The sequence below is a fragment of the Nyctibius grandis genome, chromosome 13 (genome assembly GCF_013368605.1).
Source record: "Nyctibius grandis isolate bNycGra1 chromosome 13, bNycGra1.pri, whole genome shotgun sequence".
In the NCBI taxonomy this organism is placed as follows: domain Eukaryota; kingdom Metazoa; phylum Chordata; class Aves; order Nyctibiiformes; family Nyctibiidae; genus Nyctibius; species Nyctibius grandis.
This window is the reverse complement of record NC_090670.1, coordinates 1937301-1963108: the sequence shown is the minus strand read 5'-3', so window position 1 is coordinate 1963108 and position 25808 is coordinate 1937301. Positions and strand designations below refer to the sequence as shown.

At 45.6% G+C, this 25808-nt stretch overlaps 1 protein-coding gene across 1 annotated transcript; it reads right to left on the bottom strand.

Moving 5' to 3' along the window:
* Nucleotides 1–703: 703 nt before the first annotated feature.
* LOC137669704 (sodium/hydrogen exchanger 2-like) lies at nucleotides 704–24167 on the bottom strand. The gene is made up of 12 exons (XM_068411963.1): nucleotides 24011–24167; nucleotides 22110–22573; nucleotides 21357–21607; nucleotides 17048–17265; nucleotides 16482–16678; nucleotides 12651–12740; nucleotides 10462–10532; nucleotides 9160–9324; nucleotides 8382–8496; nucleotides 6919–7053; nucleotides 2373–2445; nucleotides 704–840 (listed from the first exon to the last, which is right to left on the bottom strand). The coding sequence occupies exons 1-12, from the start codon at nucleotides 24165–24167 to the stop codon at nucleotides 704–706; spliced, it is 2073 nt and encodes a 690-aa protein (XP_068268064.1).
* Between the last annotated feature and the right edge of the window lie 1641 nt (nucleotides 24168–25808).

The window sequence follows — 25808 nt, the reverse complement described above, 5'->3', positions numbered from 1 at the left end:
TATTCCTTAAATAAATTCTAAAAAAAAATCAGTAAGAATATATTTTCCCCTTTTAACGCAGCTGTAATAAGTTTTCATTAAAAGAACTGTGTCTAGGTGTGGGACAGTCCCTCTGGTAAGACACACCACCTTATTTAACTACATAATTTAACTTTGGACTTCACATGATTAAAGCTCATAGTCAGGACCCACCAGTTCCTGAGGAGCAGAAGAGACCTTCCACTGCTTCTGATGTCTTTCCTGGTGGCATGCTCCATTGCTTGATAAAACCCTCGTTGAGATTATAAAGTTTTTCTTAACACATAACCTAAATGCTCCCTGCTGTTCAGTCTATCCCTGCTGACTCATGAGAAGATCTGATATCCCACCTTATTAAAACATCTTTTCTTGCAGTTGCAGATAGTTTCAGCAATTTTCCCAGGCTGAACAGACTCATTTTTCCTAGACATTTCTTAGAAATTCTCTCTTAGATATTACCTTTCATTGCTAGCACTCAGCTGCGCATCCTTTCCCTTGGTTCCCATTAAAAACCCAACGTTGTGCAATAAGAGCCCACATTTCAATGCAAACCATTCGGGACATTTTGTCCTGTCCGTGCTGTCCTTTGAAATCTGCATGTTATTTACATTATCTACACGTATAGCAGGCATCCATGAAACACAGCCAGATCCCTCATGGGGAGCCAGCAGCATCACTTGTGCTTTTACATCTCCAAAGTCAGCTCTTTCTCCGCTTCTTTCTTCTCACCCCAAGCCGTACCGCGGGGCTGTGGAGGTGGGATGACACACACCGACCTCGACCAGTTCTGTTTCGCTTCCTGAAACTTTTCCGCACTCCCCACTGTGGGAAGAGAAAAACACCAACTTGTATGAGAAATGTTCTCCTCTGTGGGTCAACAGGAACGAAGAAATACCAAGAGCTACCGAGGTGGCCATTTGCTCATTAGGGATGCACTGTTCCACTGCAAAGATCATTTTTCAATTATAAAACAGAAGACAAAGATCAGTGTTTCAATGGAAGGAAAAAAAAAGACAATTTAAACCCTATTTTGTACTTTGAAATATGTTACATATCTGGATCAATATAATAATTCTTTTGTCAGTCCCCACCAGCAACTGTGCAGAACAAAAATTCCTATCAGTGACTACCTTAAAATAGCTTTTCAAGAGCTATAGGTCCTGACGGAGAACCTGTAATTTCACATTAAGTGCCACACAGTTGTCTTCCTCTCATCTACTCTTGTAAACCTGCAGTAAGATGCCTTTGTGCGGAGAAACTTCCAGCTATTCTACGGCTCTTTATTTAGCAAGATTTTAGTTAATTGTTTAAAGAACGTTACAAATGAAGACAACATTGGAAATAGGACACAAAGATTGAAAAGGAAACGCTCTTGCTTCTTAAATATTTTTCCGGTACGTATGTAATAAAGAAATATTCTGTACATTAATGTTAGACCCAGCGCCCTAACCTATCTCAACCCATACTTGGAGGCAACACCGGTTTTTTGTTATTTTCAACAAATACTGAATCTTTTCAATCATCACTTTTACAGACATGATTGTTCTAAAAGGTGTTATGTCACATATTGTAAAAATTCAGTGCTCAGTTCCCCACTGAACATCTCATTGTGGTTCAGAGGCTAAAATGACTCTGTATACAGTTTTGTGTGAGGCTTCACTGATATTAAACCGTTGTTTTTTTTAAGTGTGAAAACTAAGCTTTCAGTTATCTACAAATTGAGCTTGGGCTTACATGAGGTCTTGAGCCACTGACCTTTCTGTAACAGATATTCAAAACAGAAGTGCTGCTAATGGGGTACTCAAAATGCACTTTAATAATACTTAGCAAGCAAAAAAAAAATAGATCTTAATTTTTGGAAAGCATTTGGGCACGAACTTCGTGTTTCAAAGTATCATTCATTTTTACACGGTTTTAGTTTATGCATTAGCATCACCACAGGCAGAATGATCTGCAGTTACTGCCAAACATCTTGGTGCTTGGTGGAATATGAAGGATGGTACCAGTTTCAAGTGGACACGGGAGACAAGAAAACTGTAAATTGTTGAGATAGGGCACTGGAAAGGCTCTTGCTTTGCTTGCTCACTAGTGATGCTCATCTGAGAGTCCCACCGTGTCCCCCGGGCTGGAGCGATGCCCCTGCCCCCCTGCCCGCAGCCCAGGTCATCCCCGTGGCGAGGCAGGGAGGGCAGGAGGCTTTGACTCGGCTCGCTCCCAAATCCCAGCCCTGCAACGGACACGCCACGGACCTCAGCACATCCTCGCTGTCACCTGCTGGGCCACCCCACGGGGACAGGACAGGGCAGGCAGGGGAGGTGGGAAATCACCACGGCACCCTCCAGCTCCCAGCTTACCGGTGAAGGAGCGGCACAGCTTGTGCTGCGTGCTGGGGACGCCCTGCGCCGGGTGGGTGCCATCCTTCTGCGACTGGGGAAGAAAAGGACTTTAATGCATTTATGAAGATTGCGAGGGAGGCTGTTAATGACCCTCCTGCTTCGTAAACAAGCCATTTGCAATCCCCAAGGACTCTGTTTCCATTTGTTTTACTTTTGCTAAGAAAAACAAAAAAAGAACTATTGCTAAAAATAGACCAAATAGATGGCAGGAAATATTTACAGACGCTGATTTGTTTCAGGTTGGTGGAATAGGTCAGAGCTCTCCAGGAGTGATTCAGCAGCTAGGAGGGGAAAGAGCAGCCCTGGGGCAGGCGAAGCCCATCCCCAGCACACAGGTGTTTCTCACCTTGGCTGCAGGCCAAGGAGGCAGGTAACGAGCTTGCACTAACGAGCTCCCTGTTCTTTCACTCCAGTGTTAATCTCCACCCTTCAGGGAAAAAAAAAAATAGTATAAATCAGGTAGCACAATGCTGCCTGAATTGTTCTGTGCTGCTGTAAACGGGGGCTAAGTCCCTCGCGCAGCTGTGATTTGGCACCATGGTCCAGAAGCCCAGACTGCCAAAATAACTCTGGACACCTCCCAGCCTGCATTTCTGTTTTGTTTCGGCTCACTCTCCTCCCTCCCCTAACGAGGACCGATGCCCTCCATCCCTTGTTCACCAACAATGCCTGCCCGGCTCCCCGGCAGCGCCCGCTCCCTGGAAAGCCCTTCCCAGGGGCACGGAGCGCTCCTCGGAGCTCTGCATGAAAGGGCTCCGGCACAATCACCGAAGGCAGTGTGTCATTTACGCACACAGCTCACAGGCAGCTCCAAACAAGCTCCTTCTGGGGGAGCGTACTCGTGTTTTGGCAGAAGAAAAAAAGGACCGAGTTGCCTGGCTACAGGTGCAAGGATTTTCTGGGTGCTCGGTGGTAAATAAAAGCTATCCTGGGTCTCAGGAACCACCCTGCCAGGGTACTCTGCCTTGGATCCTTGCCTAAAATAAAGCAAGCCGAAAATCCAGGCAGCATTCAGAGCCAGCGTGATGCACAGCTCCAGGAAGCAGCAGCCTTCGGCAGGAATTTTGTCCTTAGGCGGAGGAAGGCGAACTTTCTGCTGGAAATAGATAGTCTTGGAGTTAATCCTCTGGGCTACGATTCAGATCTGAAGTCACCTCGTAGTCTTGCCAAGGTTCTTCTGCCTGGTGTAAATCATTTAACCTGCGCCGCTGGCTTGGGAGGGATGAGGATTGTTCTTTTCTTACTCCTTCTCTCTGCCTTCCCTACTCACTCTCCAATCTCTCCTTGGCAAGGGCTCCTAACGCAGCCCAAGAGTCACCTCTCCCTCCTGTAAAAGCAAAGGTAGACACCCGAAGTGCAGTAGACCCCTAAAGCCACCCAGGATAAAGAAAAGAGGTAATTCGCCCTGGCTGAAGCCAGGTGTTGGTCACGGACCAGTCTGTCCTGGTGAGGCCACTGGTTTCTCCTCTCCGACTGTGGAAGGAGATGGATGGTCCATCAGGCGAGATGGACTTCACTCTTGGCTCCTCCCCAGCCTGGTGCAGCCACAGACCTACAGAAAGATGCTCTTCCACACATACCTTATTTTTGTGGCGACTGATACGGGGGGGGAAAGAAGAACCAGCACCTAATAAATGATGAGATGAATCTAACTGAGCTACAACAGCTTCACATTTTAACAGCAAAGGACTAAGCAACTTCACTAAAAAGAAAAATATATAAGCAGACAGCCAGCGAGCAGAAAAAGCAGTGTTTCTACTGAACCAAAGGGGGTTTTAATTATTCAGTCAACTCATAACACCGAACTGATTGAATGCATCGCCAAATTTTTTTTCAAACAGGCTGGCAACGGGAGATGTTTCACCAGTGCCGGAGGGTTTCCAGCAGCCCTTCGCTTGAAGTTTGTTTCCCAGTCCCTTGGTTTCCAGCCGGGTTTGCAAACACAGTTGCAATGCTCCCATCCCGTGGTGAAATGCAGAATAGCAAAGCGGGTGGCAGGAGAGCGTCCAGTTTTTTCTTGCCAACTCAAAACCTGTCAGGCCAAATCCTTCCCCCTTTGGGACTACAAAAGATGGAGTATGTGACAATTAGAAGCTCTCAAACACTAACTACCTCTATTTTTCATTAATTTCTTTTTTAAACAGGAAAATGCCATTTCCTTGTCAACTTGGCACGAAACTAAATCCGACCGGCTTAATTTTTTCCCAAAAATTTAAAGTATTGAGCTGCATTTAATGGGCTGAAATCTACTTTTTAGCACAGTGTTCCTTCTTTCTGCTGACAAATTCTGCAATCTGTCCTCCTACAGCATGAAGTAACAGCGTTCACCCACCCTCCCACCTCTTGCTAATATTCCAGGGCTCTTGTAGAACATTATCCCATCACTTTTGGGGATCGCCTTATTTCTGTTCACAGTAAAATGAGGCAGCTCTTCTAACACATTAGCAGATCAGCTGCTGATTGCACCAAGCACGCCTGATTTTTCCTGCTGGGTGCAGAGAAACAGCCTTCCCAAAGGGGCTGAATTTCCTACCTAATGCACCACAGTACCTAACGGGAGCAGCGGTGAAGGGGAAAGCAGGAGCTCAAGGGTTAACAATCAAACGTCCTTAAAGTACCCAACGTGGTGCTCAAAATCTGCCTCAATTTGATGTTGTTCTTTTGAGGTTTAATTATACCAAATGTTCTACAGGAACATGCCATGTTCTTGCCTATCTATTTTGAATTGTAAGTACCAATCAGCATGTAAATGATCAAATTAAATCTTGTAAGTTGTTTGCAAGAGCCGGAACACCTTTCTGCGAAGGAAGGGCTGAGAAGCAGCGGCATTTGGTGCGTTACTGCTGTTCTCGGTGGGCTCTTCAACGACTGGCATTTGAACAGAGAAATCAGAGTGGAAGGAAGCCTGTGGCAGTCCCGAGTTCTTGTGCCGTCATGGAAAATTACGATCTAAATAAAGGAAGATAAATTATTTCTTTTTAAAAGTTTATCCTCTTCTCCTTGGTGGTGGATTCTTGCTGCCCAGATTAGAGACCACAGTCTGCACTTGGACAGCGCTCCAGCCCAAGTCATCAAAACCTAAGATTCAGAGAAGTGGGTGAAATTTAGGGATGGCTCAGCAGTTACTGCTACTGACCTGGGGGTTTGGGAGCAAAATACGGGAGGGCTTAATTGCTTTTCCTCCAGAGTAAGACTTACAGAGGATGGGAGGAACCAAAAAGACCAAGCCTGCTCCTCGTGCACCATTCCTGGACCATTTCGTCTTTCCACAGGGATACGTTGGCCCAGCTGCTTTCCAAAGAAGTCAGCAAAAGTCTTCACCAGCCACAGACATTGTGTTTACCTTGTTTCTCCTCTAATTCAGAACATGAACCTACATGGAGCTGTGCCAGCAGTAATTCAGACTCAAGGTTGTTCTCCCATGAACCCAGTATGCAACACTTCCCTCTATTTCACTTTCTTCAAGCTTGCCCAGAACTGTAGCTGCTTTTAAAAACACAAAACTCACCTCCAGAATAAATAGAAAAGCTCACAATAATGCTCCTGTCCTTTCAGAAGAGTTGGGGAGGGGAACACCGAACAGTTTCAAATATTTACAGTCCCTCTGGACCACTGACAATGGGTGAACCAACTTCCCGCCTTCGACGAAATCTCCCAGAAAAGAAAACGTGAGAAAAGCCAGACCTCTGAATCTACAGACTGAAGCTCAGTTAATAACATTTGCTCAGTGAAGAACTTTCCTAGCCTGGATGGAAGCCTGTGTTCACCAAGCACTGAACGGCGCCGCGTGCGAGGTGGCTCATTTGTTTGTCATGAGTAGGGCTGGGTGTTTTTTTCTCAGTATTTCCTACTCATTGCAACGCAATTTAGGATTGAGAGATGCTTTTTTTTAAAAAAAAAACCAACAAACAAAAAAACAGCAGGATTTGTCTTTTTAAAAGGAAATACCACCAGCAAAGAGCACTCTTGCTAGCGCTCGTTATACCTGCATGGGGAAAGCAGCCCGTGCGTGGTCTGTGCAGGTCCAAGCCTGCCCCGCTCCCTCTTATAGAATCATCAAATATCAGGGGCTGGAAGGGACCTCTGGAGATCATTGAGTCCAACGCCCTGCCAGAGCAGGACCAATCTAGGGCAGGTCACACAGGAACACATCCAGATGGGCCTTGAAATTCTCCAGAGGAGGAGACTCCACAACACCTCTGGGCAGCCTGTTCCAGTGTTCTGTAACCCTCACAGTAAAGAAGTTCTTCCTCATGTTGAGGTTGACCTTCCTGTGCTCCAGCTTGCATCCACTGCCCCTTGTCCTATCACAGGGCACAAGTGACAAGAGGTTGCCCCTTTCCTCTTGACACTCAGCCCTCATCTCTTTATACACATCAATCAGATCCCCTCTCAGTCTTCTCTTCTCCAGACTAAAAAGCCCCAGATCTCCCAACCTTTCCTCTTAAGGCAGGTGCTCCACTCCCTTCATCATCCTCATAAGCCCTCTGTTGGACTCTCTTACCTCCTTCCTGGTGCTGCCCATGTCGCCTCCGCTCACTCCCACCTGCAGGCTCCTGTGCCGCAGGATCAGGATCTCCTTGGCGTGCTCCCCGGGCTCGGTCTCTCCGGGCAGGGTGTGCCTGTTGTACGCCGGCCCCTGCAGATTGCACCAGAGAGATTGCTGTTGGATGTGGGACCATCCCAGCACCCCTTCACCAGTGCCTGCATCTTCCAGGGTCCTTCACCCCCCTGTAACCATCCTGCCTAGTTATGGGGATGAACTGATCCACCCAAGTACGAGAGGCGGGGATGGAGGGAAAAGAGCCAAGGAGAGAAAACGGGATTCCAAACTCTGCTTCTTTATGCAAAATTGCCCAAGTGATCACTGGATGACGAGACTGAGATGCACCTCTACTAGTCCAGGTGAAACACCAACCCAGTGCAACTGCTCTGTTCGAGGTGCCTTCAGCCAGAGCTGCCTCAGTGCCTCTGCCCAGCCCTCCAAAATTTTATATCAGCCCCACCTTCATCTATAAATCATGCAAGAGCATCAACAGGAACGGTAAATCCTGCTTCAAAATGTGTAAACTAAACAAAATTAAATGTCCCACTAACATCAGTGGGAGATGGTGTAACTGTTGCTACAAAGGGTGAGGAGGAGTAAGTACAAACAGGGGGTACACCTTAACCTTCATCCCGTTCACCATTTCTATAGGCTTCCTCCCAGCTTTATCTAGTTGCTTCTCTCTGCTCAGCAGAGGGATGGGAGGAGGTGGTTGATCCCTCTGTGCTGAGCTGCCCACACCAGCCACGTCCCCAAGGACTCGGTATTTCGTGCGTAATCCGTAAAACAAAGGCTTAGGTGGATTTTAAGGATAAGGCTCTGTGTATCACCGTGCGAACAGCAATTACAACGCGCAGTCCTAGGAGCTGTGTAAAACCTCAGACAGATTATTCATGAGTTCTTCAGCAAACAGCAAGTGGTTTCTGTGCTGTTTACCAGTTGTACCAGTTTCATGGCAAAACTGCTGAGCGGCTTTAAAACCTCTGCAGATTAATTCTCACTTGCAGCTCACTGCCTGTGCTCTCTTCTACGGGAGAAAATGCACCGTGAGGATAATGCCATCCCTGCTCTGCCCTGGGGGTAACCAGGAGCTGCTGCAGCAGCTGGATCTGCTAACCTGGTGCCTGAAGATCCATGTGCTTCTCCTTCCTCCTTTCTGGTTCTGGGTACTGACGCCTAAAATACTTCACGAAATTATAGCCTGACTGGGTGAACCTTTCAAAAGCTGTCACGCTGCAAACAGAAATGTGCCACTGACTTGGAAACTGGATCTGGCTTCACACAGTCAACTATTCTCTGCTCACAAAGAGACATCGTTAGTAATTGTGTAAATATTCATAACATCTGCTCGGGCTGTTGGGGTAACTGAGATAACTTTTGTTACTGGGCATCTAAAATACAGACGGAAGGAAGAGTCATACCGTTCTCCTTATGCGGTACAGGTTCCTTGCCAATATTTCCTGTATATTTTCCAGGACATCCAGATTCAGAGTATCCTCCAGTTTTTTGTCTGTTACGACAGTCCTGTCGCTGTTGCTGCAAAGAAAATCAGAACACCTTATTTCCGAAGATGCCGAGCAACACAAGCAGTGCATCCCCAAAGCCCAGCGCTGGCAGCAGCCCTTTGGGATCCCACCACCCACAGACAGGACCAACAGCCAACCCTTGGAGCTGGAGCTCACAGCAGAAGGGGTATCGGGGTCAGAGCTGCGCCATCCACGTGCTCCCTGGTAGGTAGAAGAGCTGAACGTGGCAGAGCAGAACGGTCTGTGAGGGATGAGATGGACATTCTGACACGCAAATATTTGACCCTGCTGTCTCAGCCCACACTCATTCTCACTGTTGGTTCCTTCAGTACATGTAATGGTGCAAAGCCACCAAAAAAATGGTGCATTTTTTGCAATGCCCTCTTCCTGAGAGCACCATTTCTGTGTAACTCGGGGGGATACAGGTGAGCCTCCACGTACGAGATCAGAAACTCTTCATCAACGCCAGTAGACTGCTCATCCACCTGAGCATTTTTAATACCCACCTACCAAGCTTTAAATAGCGTTTACTTTGCGTTTGTCTGAGTGATGTTGCTCCTTCCCATGGGATAGCCCAGCAGGGAAGAGCAGAGGAGGCAGAGAAGTTTGCAAAAGCTTTTCATAACTGTTTAGAGGTGTGACCAAAAGGGGACGGTGGCAGGGGAGCACTTACAGCAAGGAGGGGTGGGACGGGGTATGGCCCAGCTGCCCGGCTTCTGCCAGCTCGATGGCATGTTTCCGCTCCAGCTTCTCATACAGAAGCACGATACTCGATTTTGGCTGGTCGTATTCTCGAAGTAGGATCTTCTGCAGGTATTTGCTGTTGAAATATTCTAATCTGTTTGAGAACAAAGCAAGACGGGCTTAGCCTCCTCCCACGACTCCCCAGCACCTACATGGACCTGAGCAAGCCAGCAGGTTCATAGTTCACGACAGTCCCATATTTCACTATATTCCATTACCTTCCTTCCAGAAATCAATGATCCAAAAGGTCAGTCCCTAATCATTTCTGCACTACAGCACATGAGCTAAGACATAAAACTTTGCCAAATACAATAAAAACTCCCCGAAAAGCCAGATTTATCATGAGTTTACTATAAGTGCTACAAGAACATGCAGTAGCTGCCAGGGATACAACAAACACTTCCAGGTTCCCTCTCGAGCCCTTTCCTCTCGCTTTCTGCTCAAATGCAGCACGTTTGGGAAAGATCTAGCTGGTCTCAAATCCTTGCACTCAAGTTTGGCTGCAGTTAGGTGTTCACAAACCTGCCCACGAGGAGCCAGGACACTCCTCAGCAGCAGCAATTCCCACACCCTCCAGTGGCACCTCCGAAGGAAATCCCTGCCAGCTGCATTTATGAGTCCTTACTATGAAGTCAGCTGCATCTGTGCCTGCACTGCCAAGGAATTAAGCCTCCTAGATTGCTATTAGTATATTTTATGCTATTTGTATTAAAAAAAACCAAACCTGTGTGTACAAACTGCCGGGACTTAATGAAAACTAAGCACTTTGCTACAGAAATCTGTAGAGATCCTCTATGATTTGTCAGTCCACAACAAGCAGTTGCCCCTACAAGTGCTGCAAGCTGATGTTTTTAATGTTAATTGTGCACACACTGGGTTGGGGTCCTCGGCTCCCGCATGGCCGGACAGGCAGGGACAGGCTGAAGCCACACAAGCTGCGTGTTGTGCTGGCACCGCCCTTTAATTTCCAGCAGATTTCTTTGGACAAGAAGGGACAAACACAATAGGAGAGGAGAAATGAGTCGTCTTAGGGTGAAGTACATGTGACCTGCAAGTGGGGAAAGATTCCGAGACCCTGGTCTCACCTTGGACAAGAAAAGCTGCCCCTGTCACCTGCCTTGTGCCACAGGGATGAACAAGGCTCAGCTGCCCACGGTGGAAACTCAGGGAATAGAAACCAGCCTCATTTTTTTCTACACATGCACACAGTTGGGTTTTGGCAGATCCTTACTTGTCTTTCCAGTAATACTGTCCCCAGTGTCCAGATATATCTTCAATGCCAGCCAGCAAATGATCCAAGAACTAAACAGAAGAGAGGATTTTGCTATACACCGGTTGCATGTATGGCATACGTGATGAACTCGGTCAGCAAACATCAAAAGCCAGCAGACAAACCAGGAGATGCTTTCAGCTCAGTACACAGCACCAGTAAACAAGAGGGGATGTCGGGCTAATTCCCCTTCCAGTCATCCACGTGTATCCCTCGGTTCTGGAGCACAGTAAGTGGTTTGGCTGCTTGTTTTCAGGTCTGTGCGAGCAAAGAATAATCGCTGAGGGATGTGGATCTGCTCTTTATGATAGGTACAGGGTGGCTGATGGCTGGCATGTCCTGCATCTTGGGCCTTGAGAAGCAGGAAATGCTCATACTGAGGTTTTTTGGGACAATTTGTCTCAGGAGATCAGTATCTTCAGGATATAGATGTAGACAACGTACAAATGATGCTTTGACTTGAATAACAAATACTGCCTTCCCCCAGACACTTCCCACTAAATGAAAACATTGCCCATATCGTGCCTTATACAAAAACATTATTATTGTTTAAAATTATATTAAAAATTCCAGACAGGTTGATTTTTCCACCTAGATGTTAAATGTCTAATTTCCCAAATTGTTTTCCCTCCTACTGACAAGTCTAAACTGGGAGAGGGCTCTGCTCTACTGCGGGTCAATGCCCCTCCACACTCAGGTACCGATGTCCCTGGAGCTTCCTGCAGCTCTAATTTTTTTAAAAAAATATTTTTGTGGGTCAGAAAAAATTCAGAGCAGTTCACTCAGCCCTGCAGCCTGGTACAAGTTGAGAGTCCTCACATTGCTATCAGCAGCTGCGTGGTCTGAGGACCAGCAAATGACCCCCTTCCCACACTGATCATTGCTCTTACGAGCAAGGATGTCCTGACTATCTGATGGAGAAATAAATTTGAGGAAGAACGCTGCTTCTGGCTTCTGTGTCCCTGATTTCCAGCTACCTGCATTGTTACCTTCTCAACTTAATTGGTACAGAGCCATTTTCAGCTCACTTTTCCTAATAAACACATTTCCAGAGATGAGTTACTATTCACACCCTAACAAAAGAAGAAAGCATTCTCTGTTCATGATAGGAAAAGACTCTTCAGCCTATTGAACTGTTCTGTTAACCTCAGACAAAGCCCTGTAATACAGCCTAATTGGGAGGATGATTAACAGTTTCTATAATTGTCCTCAGACCTAACGTCTTTATTTCTAGCTACCCAAAAAAGAGGACAAAAATATTCATGAAGGAGCCACACCCAGAGAAATGTGATTGGGTGTGAACAATTCAATTCAGAAACAGTTTTACATTGGATGAAGATGCAAATGCAAAGCCTCAGCTAGGGGTGCACAACACCCTGCTTTCCCGTGGAGCTGACCCACTCTCTGAAGAAGTCCTCTACAACTAGAAAGGCCAATATTGGGATGGCAAGAGCAAGGTGAACTAAATTCCACCTTTGGGTTATGGACTTAGAATCATAGAATGGTTTGGGCTGGAAGGGACCTTAAGGATCATCTAGTTCCAACCCCCCTGCCACAGGCAGGGACACCTTGTGCTAGACCAGGTTGCTCAGAGCCCCATCCAACCTTGCCTTGAACACTGCCAGGGAGGGGGCATTTCAGTGGTTCCCCCCAATATAGCGCTAACCTTACCCTCCCTTTTCTACATTTTTTTTTTGCAAAAATATCCAAACTGATGGTGGTGATGTGACTGGTGAACAGTCACATGTGACTGTGAACTTCCACATGAACATGTGGAAGAACCCAACCCTGAAAGCAACCAACTCTCATTTTCTTTCTTTCACTCTTTCCAGAGAAGCAGAAAAGTTGGAGTTAGGTTAGAGTACAAACTTTTGGGTGAGTGATTGTCTTTTTCTGTCATGTTTGTGCACCACCTAACGCAACACCAGCCTGACTGAGTTGGTGGCTGCTATTCCAATGCAAATAATAACCCATGGTTAGGAAGCTGCATGGGACTTCAGACCTGGAAAGGGACTGACCTGCAGAAGATTCAGGTGCAATTGCAGATCTGTAGAGTCCCTGGAGACACACCACATTTCAGAAGGACCATATTGCTATCAGCAAAGCATGTTGGAAAGCTCTGGCCATGTGTTGGTGGATACATCACTTACCCGGATATGGATCTGCTCTCCCACTGTGGGAGCACTCTCTCTTTTCCTCTTGACAGCCAACAAGTCAACGAGAGGACGGATCGTCATTCCCTGCAGCACAACCGCAAACACAAATATCAGCCTTTCTTCACATCAAGTGTTCTTAGCATCAACAGGAGCTCACATACAGGCTTCAGGATGGGGGTAGGCAGGGAGGAGAAATGCTCCGCTCTCCTCATCCGGCATCTCAAAGACCACAAAAAGTCAACCAGTAGCTTCAAGGTCAAGCCTGTGGTTTGCTATTGCTCGTAGCCTACCAGATGGAAAGGGGCTTGAAACATTCAAAGTTCAAATGCCTGAAACGATGATAGTCCTTGAGACTTGACAGCGCGCAGCCTCCACCAGCATTGTCTGCAAGCTTTTTGAGCATTATGTGTCACAGATCGTTACTCCAACGATCTTTGATGGCTAGCCAGTGGCTAAGTTTACCAATCAAAGTATCCACCTGGTGGGAAGGGTCAAGGGAAGAGTTTTAATGTCCTTTAAGCCTCATGAGAGAACTTCTAAAATGCTGCTGTGATGCGTTTCTTTGTCTGGCTTCAGTATGAAATTACTTTTCTAGGACATGCTTACAGCAAAAATGATGGAGTAGCTGGTGTTTATGACTTTTGAATGTCACAAATGCTGGCATGGAGAAGAGTTGAACACATTTTTAATTGCAGAAACAATTAATGTGTCATTTTAATAGCTAATAGCAATAAAAAATGCATCGCTATTCAGAGTAAACAACATAAAACTCACAAATTCAGAAATAACAGATATTACAAAAATTAAGTAGAGACTATGCAATTTGGTCTCTTGCCTTCACTGGATAAATCAGCTGCATTTGTTGTCATTTTTAAATGGGTTTTTTTTGGAGTTTCATGACCAGGACTCCCAAATTTAGAAACACCTGAATTCCTTTGGCCCTACCTGACCTTGGGAGCATTATGGGAATCCCACGTGTCGTTTTCAGGCCACATGTCATTTCACAACACACCTGGAGGTCCCCTGTGATGCTCCTCCGCCTACCAGGGATAACTCATCTGAAGTGCATCACTCGATGCTGAAGGCTCACACAAAGTTTTTCTACCGCCAGTGATGCAGTGACTAATGAGTCAGTGTAGGCAGCAAATTAAAAAAAAACCCAAAACAAAACAACAAAACTTCTTCACAATTACTACATTTGCTAACAGTTTCATGGAAGAGGTCAGAGGCCAATAGGCTGCGAGAGTGAACTTCAAATGGAGAACGTGGTATTTAATGTTTAAACCGCACTGAAAGGCAGAACAATGAGGGCTTTTTGTGACATTCCAGACAAGCCCACAGCTCCTTGGAGGACTTTCTGGTCTACGTGGCCTGCCTGGAAGCACTGAGGACTCGACAATTGCTCAGTCAACCTCCTCAAAATTATTAACCAGGCTTGTTGTGGGAAGAGCCTTATGCAACCGAGTTAGAAAGGCCAAAATAAATTAGTTTCCTGGGTTGTTATCACCGATTGACCCATGTATGGACAAGCCAAACTGCTCACACATTGGTCACTAGTCTGTTCAGACAGCACAGTCAGGATTTCCAAGAAAATGAAGAGGGTTTGTGCTCCGACAAGACTCCTCAATGCTACATCCATCGATGTGGCTGGCAGCAGTGCCACAGCCTTCAGAAGCTGTAGGACACCTTTGCAAACCCAGGTTTCTGAAGGTTCACCTTAATACCTGCTTCTGTTACTTTTACCTGTTTTCTGTGCTGAGCTACAGCAATATCTTTCTGGTTCTGCTCTTAAGCAAGTTTACTCCCCCCCCCGCACCCCCCTATTCTCACGGTGGCCTCAGCTACACAATGCTGCAGGTACCTGGAGCCTGAGCAAAGCCTGTCTCTATAGATGCTGTGCTCCTGCTGAATGGCTGAAGGTCAAGGGGTCGCCCTGCTGACACATACCCACGGGGGACCCTGTTTAACTCTCACCCTTTAGCATGGAGATGACATCACCAGTTGAGCTTTGAGGTTACACAAAAGCCCTTTTCCCAGTCCTGGGAAGGGTTTTCCGAAGCCTCGGCAGAATGGAGCTCCTGCCTTAGAACAACCTTTGTCTGAGACTCAAGAGCGTCTCTGCATGAGCGGACGTGCCTAGTGACCCTATCTTTTCAATTTCTGACCCACATTTGCATCTTAAAACTTGTCAACCTCCGCCTAACCACGCTGCCCCGCCCCCCGGCCCCTGCTCTCTCCTTTCAGTCTGAAATCTGTGCCCGGTCCAGCTGCCCTGCAGGACTCAGCTCTGAGCCCATCAGCACGTCACACTTGTTGACCATTTTTTCAGCTCATGGTGTGGATTAGGTGGACGTGGGGAACCACAGTCAACCCCAGCCCTCTGCATTGCCCAAGTGCCCCAAACCCACACCTCAGGGGTCCAGGGAGGCCAAGCGGAAGGAATTTGCTCTTGTGGGGTGATGTTCAGCCATGGGGCAGCTGTCACCGTGACCCACCATCTCCCAAAGCCCCAGCAGCTGCTCTGCTCCCTCCATCCAAAGGCAGGAGGAGGGCAGCCCCAGGTCAGCAGCTCTGCGTGGACTTCATGTGATTGAGAAGAGGAGCTCCTGGGGAGCTTTTCTGCACAGCACCATTCCCAGACCCCCACCCCCCTCGCTTCAGCCCTATGGAGACCCACTCTTAACTTTCTGGGATCCGTGGAAAAAATAAAAGCATGTTAGTAAGGAGAGCAACACCAGCACCAAGTTCTGCCCCTGCCCCAGCCACAGGCTGACCAGCCTGGTTCCTTGCATGCTCTGTGACTGCAGGCAGGGTCAGAGGTGGCACCTCTCGTGTGCTCCCCAGGAGCACCTCAAGCTGCAGGTTCTCCTCTGGCCTTTCTATGGGATTGGGCTTTGCAAAAAAAAAAATAAAACAACCACAAAAAAAAACCCAACACAAAAAAACCCCAAAACCACCCCACAAACCACAACCACAGCAGAAATAAATCTTTAAAAAGAAAAAATATAAAAGAAAAAAAATAGCACATTCCCACTTTAAACAATAAACCCAGTATCTCTGAGCAACCAGTGCCGTGAGGGTTCACCTCCATTTCCTACCCTGGTAGCAGGGAGTTAACCTGTCCACAACCACCCCGGGATGCAGGCAGGTCGCACTCACTTGTGGAAGCTTTCCCATGGGGTAGGAAACAACCCAAGAATCACTGGGGCAAACAGAGAAAGCGGGAAGGAACAGGGCTTAGGGATCAGCTATAAAAGAAAAATTAGAGGCAAATAAATCAAATGTGCTATGACTTTTTTATTTGCTTCTGATTTTCCTTGCTTTTATAACAAGAAACACACTCAAGTTTTTTTTCCAGTGGAAGAGTTAAAGCCAAAGTGGTTCTTACCTTGCTCAAACAGCAAACTAGTTGTAGAGGTTGATTTGTGTTGGCTTTGCTCTCACATAAAACACGTAACAGCACTAACTCAGAGAGGAAACCTATGCCAGCATCATTCTTCCCAGTTTTCACCACTGCTACCCCAGTAAGGCTGGATCAGATCAAAGATGGGACAAGTTGTCATGGAAAATGCTACAGCACTTGTAAGTCAACAACTGCTAGTGAACCTAATGAACGTGTGACACATTCTCACACCTTCTGCCTCTTTCAGTAATAATTTTAAATTTTTATATGCCTAAACATTTGATGGAGGGAAAGTTTTAATGACTGGTAAATCCTTGTATCCATCTAATGGTTTAGTACTGGTTATTTGTCTGGGAAAAAGAAAATCATGCTCATTCTTTACATCTGCTGGTGACACGCTTTCATACCGCGAGTGTTTTTACCTGTACGAAGACGGTGAAGAGGATGACAACAGTTGTTGCTGCAATGAAGAGCTTCTTTCTGCGAAAGTCAGGAAGCAAGAAAACCAAAGAGAAACAAATGGCTCCGCGGAGACCGCCGTACGCTATGATGAACTGGTCTTTGCCGGTGATGGTGTTCACGTGGAATCTGTTCACAAAGAAAGTCAGCACAAGAACCCCTGAAAAGCAGCAAAGAAGACGGGAGCACATCAAACAAACAGACCAATTAGATAAAACTCATCATCTTGTATTTACAGATGTCATAAGAACTTCTAGGTAGCACCAGTGCTGTCTACGGTGAGTGTACAGTCTAGGAAATCACGGTAAGACCCAAGACTTGCTTTTGAGCCAGACACCAGTGATGGAAGAGGAGGGGAAGCATCAGATGGGGTGTCCTGGTTCAGTCCTTGCATTCATATCTGTGACAACCACACGTACAGAGGGGGCAGGAAAGGATGATGGTGGGCGCAGGAGCATTCTCTCATTTAATGGAATGACATTTTTACACTCCCATAAACAAACAAAACAGACCTGTATTTTCACTATACCTAGAGCTCTCCAAATGAGACAGAAAATGACAGTGAAGCAAATGTACGGCCAGTTCCACTCATGATTTTCTCCAATGGTGGAAACTCCAAGAAAGATGAAGATGAGGGTATCACTAACACTGCTCCACATCTTCATGAAGTATTTGACTGTGGTGTGAGACTTCAGAGAGATGTTGGCCTCCACGTAACGTTTCATGCCCATGGCACAAGCAATGATGCTGAGAAAATGAGAATGAGACAATAAATTTTTCTACTTAAGCTCACAAAATTGACACATTGTCATTTAGAAAAGAAATAGTCTTCATCAAGTCTTAGATGTTTGTAGACATCTCACTGGGTAGTGGTTTGCTTCCTACATCTGTCCAATAATATCAGGAGGACCACCAGGACAATAAGATACTATATAGGTTGACCAGACTGTCTGAATAACTGGTCGATATCTGGTCACTACAGCGGATTCTTGCAGGACTCATGATCAGTGTAGTTTAAGAGCAGCCCAAATGCTGTACTCCTTCACCCAAGGGACCAAAGCTAACCTAAAGTTGGAGAAACTCAAGCATACAACATAACTCACCCTGTATATTTCTAAGCCTGACTGGACTTGCACTGCACACTAGTTGGGCACAGTTAGGAAGGCATTGACTCCATGCAACCAAGACACAACAAAATGCTCAAGCACACTCACAAGGCTGCACAATGAGCCAAGAAGTGCTGTCACTACCATTGGTCCATTTGACTTCCTCAGGTATTGCATAGCCAAGGTCACTTCAGAAGTGTGCAGCACCAATTAAAACTTCTGCCTTGCAATTTTTCATGGATAATTGGTTCTTCAAGTTGCAGGGTACATGTGGTTAGCCTAATTCATCAGCTTTTCAAATCAATACATTTTCAGGCCAGCAATCTTAGAAGGTCAAAACAACTGAGCGCTCCAAGAACTGAAGCTCCATTTTTTATATTTTAACCTGGACAGAAACATTTTGTTCTAAACATTGTACCAGCAATAGCAAAACAGCTTTATGTTTCCAAGATCTGGTTGCCACTGGTATTTGGTAAGGCCACCCCACATGGAGCTTTATTGCATCAAAAATTCCTTTCTCTCTACATCACATCACATGCAGACAAGCCCACAGAGAAGTAGATCCTTGGCTTGCAGAAGTGCCCCTGGGTCTGGCAGACTGACTTTAAACACCAGCTGTGACCAGGACAGGTAAGTGACCCATACAGACACAAAGAGGTGTTAAGGTATGTGGTGGCCTTCACAGCACGTTATCCATAATGGATCCTCTCAGCTAAGAATTGTTCAGAAAACAGCCAGGCAACTACTGCTTGGCAGTGAAAACACATTTAACCCCAGAATTTCACCAAGGAGATTCTTTGCATTATTTGGGCTTTGATGGAAAACAAATGAAGATGCACTTCCACCCACTGCGAGTCGCTGATTACCGGGCTTTGCATCCGAAAACAAACAAACAAACAAACAAAAAAAACACACAAAAAAACCCACCAAACCACCCAACAAATACACACATTTCTACTTCTTTCGTTTAAAAATCATTGTTCTCTGTTTTTCCTCATTGCCATAAAAAAACACATACTTTTTTTGAAGGAGAAAGAAACATTTGGGTTTGTCTGAAATTAAAACTGGGCTTCAGGGAAAGGACTTGTAGCAAAGGCACAGGATAGGAAAGGTCAGACTTGGGAAAGAGATCCCATTTTATCCAGCAGCCTGAGACCAAGATTCAAATCCCTTTTTCATCTAATATTGTTTGAGTTCACATCTTTCATCTCCTAAGAAAATGTACCAATACTTAAAAATATTCTGAAATCGGTCTTTTTGGATTTATCCTTTTTCGACTGACCCACTTTGTACAAAGCACTGAGCCAGAAGGAGTAACAGGGATTGAACCACAGGCTAAAAAGAAAATAATAAAATTCTTCTGTTTCTCTATCTGCCTCAATAAATAGTGGGTAAAACATCCAGATAGGAACTAAGAAATCCAACAAGTATTTATGGGCAAGTGACTTCCACAGCTGTGGTTTGGGAACCTTGGGAAAAGGATATGGATTCACAGCAGATTTATGGACAAAGAATAAACTTGACCTGTTCTGTCACCAATTCAAAGAAGGGCACTGCAACTAGGGCAAGGGGGGGGAAAAAACCCCTTAAAACGGGGTTAAACTAAAAAAGTTAAACTAAAAAACATTTGCAGAACTGTTTAGTAGATCGGGTTGAATTCACAGATTTTTTTTGGGACTATGTAGAACTGATTTTTTTGGCAATCAAATTATTTTTCAAAGAAACAAACTGCCAAGATCTTCTTATAATACAGTATTCCCTGGTCATAAACGAATGAATTGTTTGAAATCAAGGCACATAAAAGAGGCGTTTATAATTTTGCAATTATAAGAGCAGCAGTGCAGGAATCAGCTGCCTTTGCAATTGTTTTGCTTTGGGAACAATGCATTATTCAACAGGACAGAAAATGGGTTCCATAATGGGGACAGTAGATTGTGATGGATAGAAGGAGACACCATTAGGATGGAATGTTTTCTGCTCCATGATGATTATGCAGCATATTTATTTCACTGCTCTGTCTTACGCTCCTATAAATAGGCTTTCTCTTACCTATTCCCAGAGCTAGAATTGTTTTGGGTGATGCTAGAATATTGCTCTATTAACCACTTGAGGAAACAAAATCTCCAAGACATAGGAATGGTTTATACCCAAAGCATTGTCATTAGTTTTAAAATAGATCTCCCAGATCTAGCTGGTACCCGACTTAATTTCTTTATTTTCCTTTTATCTTCATTATTACCAGATTTGCAGTTGTTTACACTGCAGCTATCAATGCAGTCTAAGTGCACTTCATAGTCTTTAGGGAAATATGAAATAGTCGGTTGTGATCCTCAGCACCAGCTGACATAGCTTAGGTAGGAGAACCCAATGCAACAGACACCAGCCCACAGAAACCAGCAGCACTGAATCACTTTTTTTCATCTATCTCTGCTTTCCAGCGTGAGCTTTCTTTGACCATTAGGATTATTATATCTGTTTTTTCCCAGCACCTGCAAGTGAAATGCACAATGAGGTAAGCAGAAAGCTTAGTTACCTCCCTTAAAATTGAAGGATCTGGCCCATAATTATTCATTTTATTGAAAGACCTACCCAATAAAAAGAAAAATTAATTAACTGTATTATCTATAAACTACAATTTGTGAAAGACTGAATTTATAGAAACAAAAAGTTTTGCTTTGCTGATTGAAAAGCTGCAGGGGAATACACAAGATGGGATCTGATACAACGTGGGACTTAGCTGCAGGACACGGGCAGTCCTTGTTTGCCCCAGGCTGCTGTACCCTCCCTGTACAAAAGCTTCATAGATTAAACCCTTCAGTGCTCTGAAGTGTGTTTTAGATTGAAGAGCGTATAGGACTGACTACGGTGTAGTAAATTGGAAGCAGTTTGGGTTTAGTGCCTTTGAAACCTTGATCTCTGACCACTTTGGCTGAAATTGGTCAGCAGATTTCAAACGTTACTGGAGATAGAGAGATGATGGATGACACCCTCACTCAGGAGACCAAACTCAAGAGCTGTGTCTGAACTTCCAACAGTAGGTCAGAACCTCCAAAGCAGAGGTTTCCACTAGGGCCCTCCACTCCCAAACAGCAGGAATATTTCCAGGCTTCAGCTCCGCAGGGGATACACAACTCCCACCCCATGGCTCACTTTGCTCTGTCACCTTAAGGTCTCCTTCAGGGCACCTTTGGGGCCACCACCCAAAGCTAGCTGGTAAGTAGGGCATGCAGATCAGGAGGAGGTGCTAGAACAGACATGCTGTAAACTCAGACCAAACCTTTCTGAGGAGTTGATTAAACGCTCCTTGCAGCTCTTCAAATGTTAGTTTTGACTGGGCCACACATGGAAAATGACAAAATATGCCAAGAAATCCCTTCTGGCGGTGCCAAACCCACTAGACCTCTCGCTGCTTGAACATTCAGGGTTTCCAAACAAAAGACATGGAGCTCAAACATTCCTCAATAACCTACATAAACCCATCACCCATCTGAAGCTGGCCCAGCAGCAGTCATCTGAGCAGATTGTGACTTGCAGCTATTACCATTGACATGTCATTGTGTAACGTGTGAAATGGGGTCACACCTCTCAGCTCTTCCACAGGCTTTTATACTCCCTGTTCGCTGCCATACACAGATTTCCAACGAAGCAAACTTTAAAACTTTTTTCTGATACTTTTCAGTAAATATAGCCAGAAAGCTTTCCTGGACAGATGAGATGCTGGGACATACTCACGCCACGATCCCCGAGAGGTGAAACATTTCAGCGGTGAGGTAGGAAAGGTAGCTGTACAGGAAGACAAAGAGCGGTTCGATGACACGGATATCCTTGGTGAATCGCGTGGTAAAGGCGGCGGTCATCCCAAAAGTAAGACCTACTAACACTCCTCCTAGCCCAACCACAAAGAATTTTCCAACTCCAGCAAAAACATCCACGCTTTTGATGGTTGGCATTTCACAGAAAGATCGAAACAGCTTGTAGAGCACCTGGGTGAGAAGGGAAAGAGGAAAACCAGCCGTTAATAAGACATTCACCAGACGTGGCCATATGTAGCTATGACATTAAAATACGCTGCTGGGATTTCTGCCAGTGCAGGGTCAGCACCCTTCTCTGGAGGTCAGGTGTCCATCAGGGGAGTGATGCGGCACTCACATGCATTTCTGTCTCCAGATATACAGCTGAAGAGCTGTTCACCTGAAAGCTTCTCAGGACAGAATCACCGAATCCCAGAATCACTCGGGTTGGAAGAGCCCTCTGGGATCATCGAGTCCAACCGTTGCCCTGACACCACCCTGTCAACTAGACCAGGGCACTAAGTGCCATGTCCAGTCTTTTCTTAAAGGACCTCAGGCCAGAGGAGTGGACCAGGAATCCTCTGCTAGAAGACTGTTGACACCTTTTCCCTCTACAGATCTTGTGTCCCACCTCTCAGCACCAGCCCATCCTTCCTCTGAACATTAAATACTCAAAACAAAGGCTAATCCTTACCACCGTCACCGCGTCATTCAGGAGCGATTCGCCAAAGACCAAGATGTGCAGCTTTTCATTGACGTGTATCTCTTCAAAGACCGCCAACACCGCCACGGGGTCCACGGCGGCGATCAGGCTGCCGAACAGGAGGTTGTGGAGCAACGACACGTCCTGCAGGCGAAAGGCTTTCACCTGGCAGATGCCGTACAGGGAAAAGCCGATCCCAAACACGTTCCATATCGTCCCCACGACCGCATAGAGGAGGATAGTGCCAATGTTCTCAAAAAAGGGACGGCTGGGCATGAAGTACCCCGCGTCAAGGACGATGGGTGGCAGCAGGTAGAGGAAAAAGATGTCACTGTCCATAACAGGCGGTGACTTGTCGTTTAAGCCATAGATGATTCCCCCCATGATGAGTCCTACAAATATCAACAAACAGCTCTCGGGAACGACAGAAGGCAGCTTGTTGTATAGATGAAACCCTGGAAGGGATGGATAGATAAAAAACGTATTATCTCACCAGCCCAAACTGGCTAAACAGCACCAAGCAGCTCCTCGTCAGGGTGAGGAAGCTCCCCATGCTCCTACCTTCACAGGCTACGCTTTGGAGTAGTAATAATAAATGCACAGAATTAAGGTGCTCAATAAGAAATTGGCTAGAAAAATCTGAAAGATTACAGAAAATACCAAACTTTCTAAAATTACTGTTGGTTCAGACTGCATTTCATCATAGCATGAGGTTAAAGATACATTTTTAGGTAATACACACATAAAAACCCAAAATAATCTGCATAAATAAAAAATATTTGGAATTATTTATGATGTAATCTAGTTAGCAGACCATCTTCAGCAGTAACATAAATAGCAACTGCTATTTGTAAACACAATATGGATTCTATATATCAAAAAAAAAATCACAAAAAAGCATTTTCATTAATTATAAATGGTGCCACTTTTAATAATATTTAATCATTAACACTTAAAGCTAAAGGTAATGTTGAAAAAAGTCCAATCAAGCCAGCCTTGTGCAACGCCTGATGCTAGAGATGCTGACAACCACCACAAGCACTCAAGGTGAGTTATTAAAAGAAAGTAATTGAAACAAACCAAACTGGAATAGGAATAAGAAAAAAAAATCTGTGAGCACTATTATTTCCTCATGCATGTTAATAGAATTGGGATCTCATCATATAATATGAAGAATAGTGAAACAAAAAGACTACTTCCATCTGAAAGAAGTTCTGACCTAAACGAATCTCAGAGACTTCTCCCTTCTGGGGAAAAAAATAAAAGAAATAGCAGTAATTTAACAGAAGTGATCATGATTCCTGCAGGACAAAAAAAATATATATAATTTCCACTTTCCTCTGCCCAGTTTTGCAGGGAACAACAAAAAAAAAGTTGAAGTTATACAAAAGATCCTTTCTTAGGTGTCATTACACAGACAACCTCCTCGATGCAGAGAGACGTTGTTTTAGGCTGTAACACTCTGCACAGAGGTTGAACCATTCCTCGCAGCTGGCCAGAGGCAGCCCCTTTTTTAAGACTGAGTCTTCATTTTAAGATGAGGATGCCAGAGGACACCCTGCTTGTGGTGTAGCTGGCAAGTTAGTCGAGACAAACACACACCTTGGTGCGTACTGCAGTTAAATAAAATTCCTGGAAGCCCCGATAGTTTTCCTACTAATAGCAGCACCACGCACAGGTGTGAGCTTCTAGGTGGAAAACCAGAATTTCCAACTTAAAACGCAACTGGGTGGTTATTTTCCGTGCATGCAGCATGTCTGGCACACAACACACGCATCCTTAGGACTTGGCACGTTATCTCAGATTGGAGAAGAGGCGAAGCAAAGGCCACCCCTGCCCACACCATCCCCATGGAGACCCCCATCCTTCCTCACCCTCTCAAGATGCCTTACCTATTTTGGCCAAGGATGCAAGCATGATCCAGAGCGTGATTTCAAAGGGGACTTGAACATGCTGATAATCCAGAGAGAAGAACGCGTGCTCTGAGGATTCGTTGCCCTGGGCTTCCTCGGCAGCCCAGCTGATGTTCTCCGGGATCACGTCCTCCATCAGTGGGGAGCCTTGCAGGGCTCTGAGCCTGGTGGCTTGGAGGACGGAGGAGAGCAAGGACCCAGCTAGGACAGCAGCTCCGCTTGCCCTGGAAGCTGTCTGCCGCTGGCTGCTCCCACTCTCACGGCTGCGGGCGAGTGGTTGGGAGCACTGCTGGAGACAGCAGAGCTCAGCTCGCCCTCGTTGCCTGGGCTGCTGCAGAGAGGAGCAACCGCTCCGCCTCACTCTGACTCTCCTCCATGGTCCATTAACTTCCAGCTGGGAAACTGGAATCACACCCTTTGGCACCACATGCTCAAGTAGGCAGAGGCTCCTCCTGCAGATGTTTCCTTGAAGAAACCCCTCATGCGCCCTCAGACCAACTGCACATCTACTCATGCTTGAGAAAGATAAGCTGCATTTTAGTCCTAACTCTTGACACATTTTGGCTTCCAGACTCTCAGAAACCCTTCTTGGAGGGTGGGGGGGGAACCAAACCAACCTTCACTGCTGCTCGAGCAGACAGGCTTTGATGGAACAGGTCCCAGTAAAACTTTCCCATCCAGAAATGGACCCATTTCACGGTGGACTTCACTGGATTTCTCCAGCACTCACAGAGAGAGCACATGGCAGCAACGTTGCTGATAATCACAGTTTCCATCACGCAAAGCACCCAGCTTCCCTACGCTAAATACAGAGCTGCAGCGCCGTGCTGGGGAGAGGTCACCCGTTCTGGAAGAATAAGTTTCAACAATTGCTTAAAGCTTCTTCCTATCATAAGGGCTAAAAGCAAAAGTTCTCTTCATCACTCTTCACTACTTGAAAACAGCATCGAAAACTGAGCGAGCTTGCTGAGAAAAGTTGGAGAGACAGAAAAATAAAGAGTTATTTGCAACAGTGTTAGGTGTATTAATAATAATACACCTAATTAAAAAAACATATTGGGCCAAATTCCTTCATTGTGGAGTTTCATTTAAGTTGATGATGTTTCAACAGGGATGAATTTGGTCCAAAGAACACATGTAATTAAAATACAGCGGCCCGGGGCTCTTGCTAGACTGATCGATGGCCTATTTTCTTCTCTTCATCTGCCTAAATGACACCAAAATTGAGCTGCCACTAACAAGCTGGTGACCCACTTTTCTGCTGTAAAGTCAGAACCCAACATCACGCAGGCTCAGATCCTGGGTTTCTCAGTACCACATGAGCTCCCTGTTTCTGATCCGATTTGCAAAGGAGGATAATAAACTTCAGCAGACAGGAGAGATGCACTGATACACTCCAGGAGTGACTTCTCTCTACTCTACCATGGTTAATTTGAATTTATAGTGTGCATCTACCACACTCACTGACTTTAAAGCAAAGCAACTCTCATTAGAGCAGTCTTCTAGCAAACTGAGCTTTTTAAACTTGGTGCCACTTCTCCCTTTGTATATTTAAAAAATAAAAAAAAACCCTGCAGGACAGACACCCAGAGGACAGAAATCCCACAAAGTTTTCCTCCATCTGTTTTCCATCGTTCAATTCCATAGGGTCTGGGATGGGGAGGAGATGAAGAGGCGAGGAAACAGGATCCCTTGGTACTCTGAAGGATGGAGAACATAGTGCTCTTAACAACAGTGAAGAAGTAATTAAGAAATTACTCAGCCAGAGCCAAGAGCA

What these genes read in the sequence shown, in the direction of transcription:
- LOC137669704 (XM_068411963.1), bottom strand. Translation starts at nt 24,167, where the DNA reads ATGGAGGACGTGATCCCGGAGAACATCAGCTGGGCTGCCGAGGAAGCC. An exon ending in TCTCATTTGGAGAGCTCTAG is followed by an intron (nt 16,679 to 17,047) that starts GTATAGTGAAAA and finishes GCTGCTTTTCAG; the next exon opens with GGGTTCTTGTGCTGACTTTC. An exon ending in TGTACCGCATAAGGAGAACG is followed by an intron (nt 7,054 to 8,381) that starts GTATGACTCTTC and finishes TGCAATCTGCAG; the next exon opens with GGGCCGGCGTACAACAGGCA.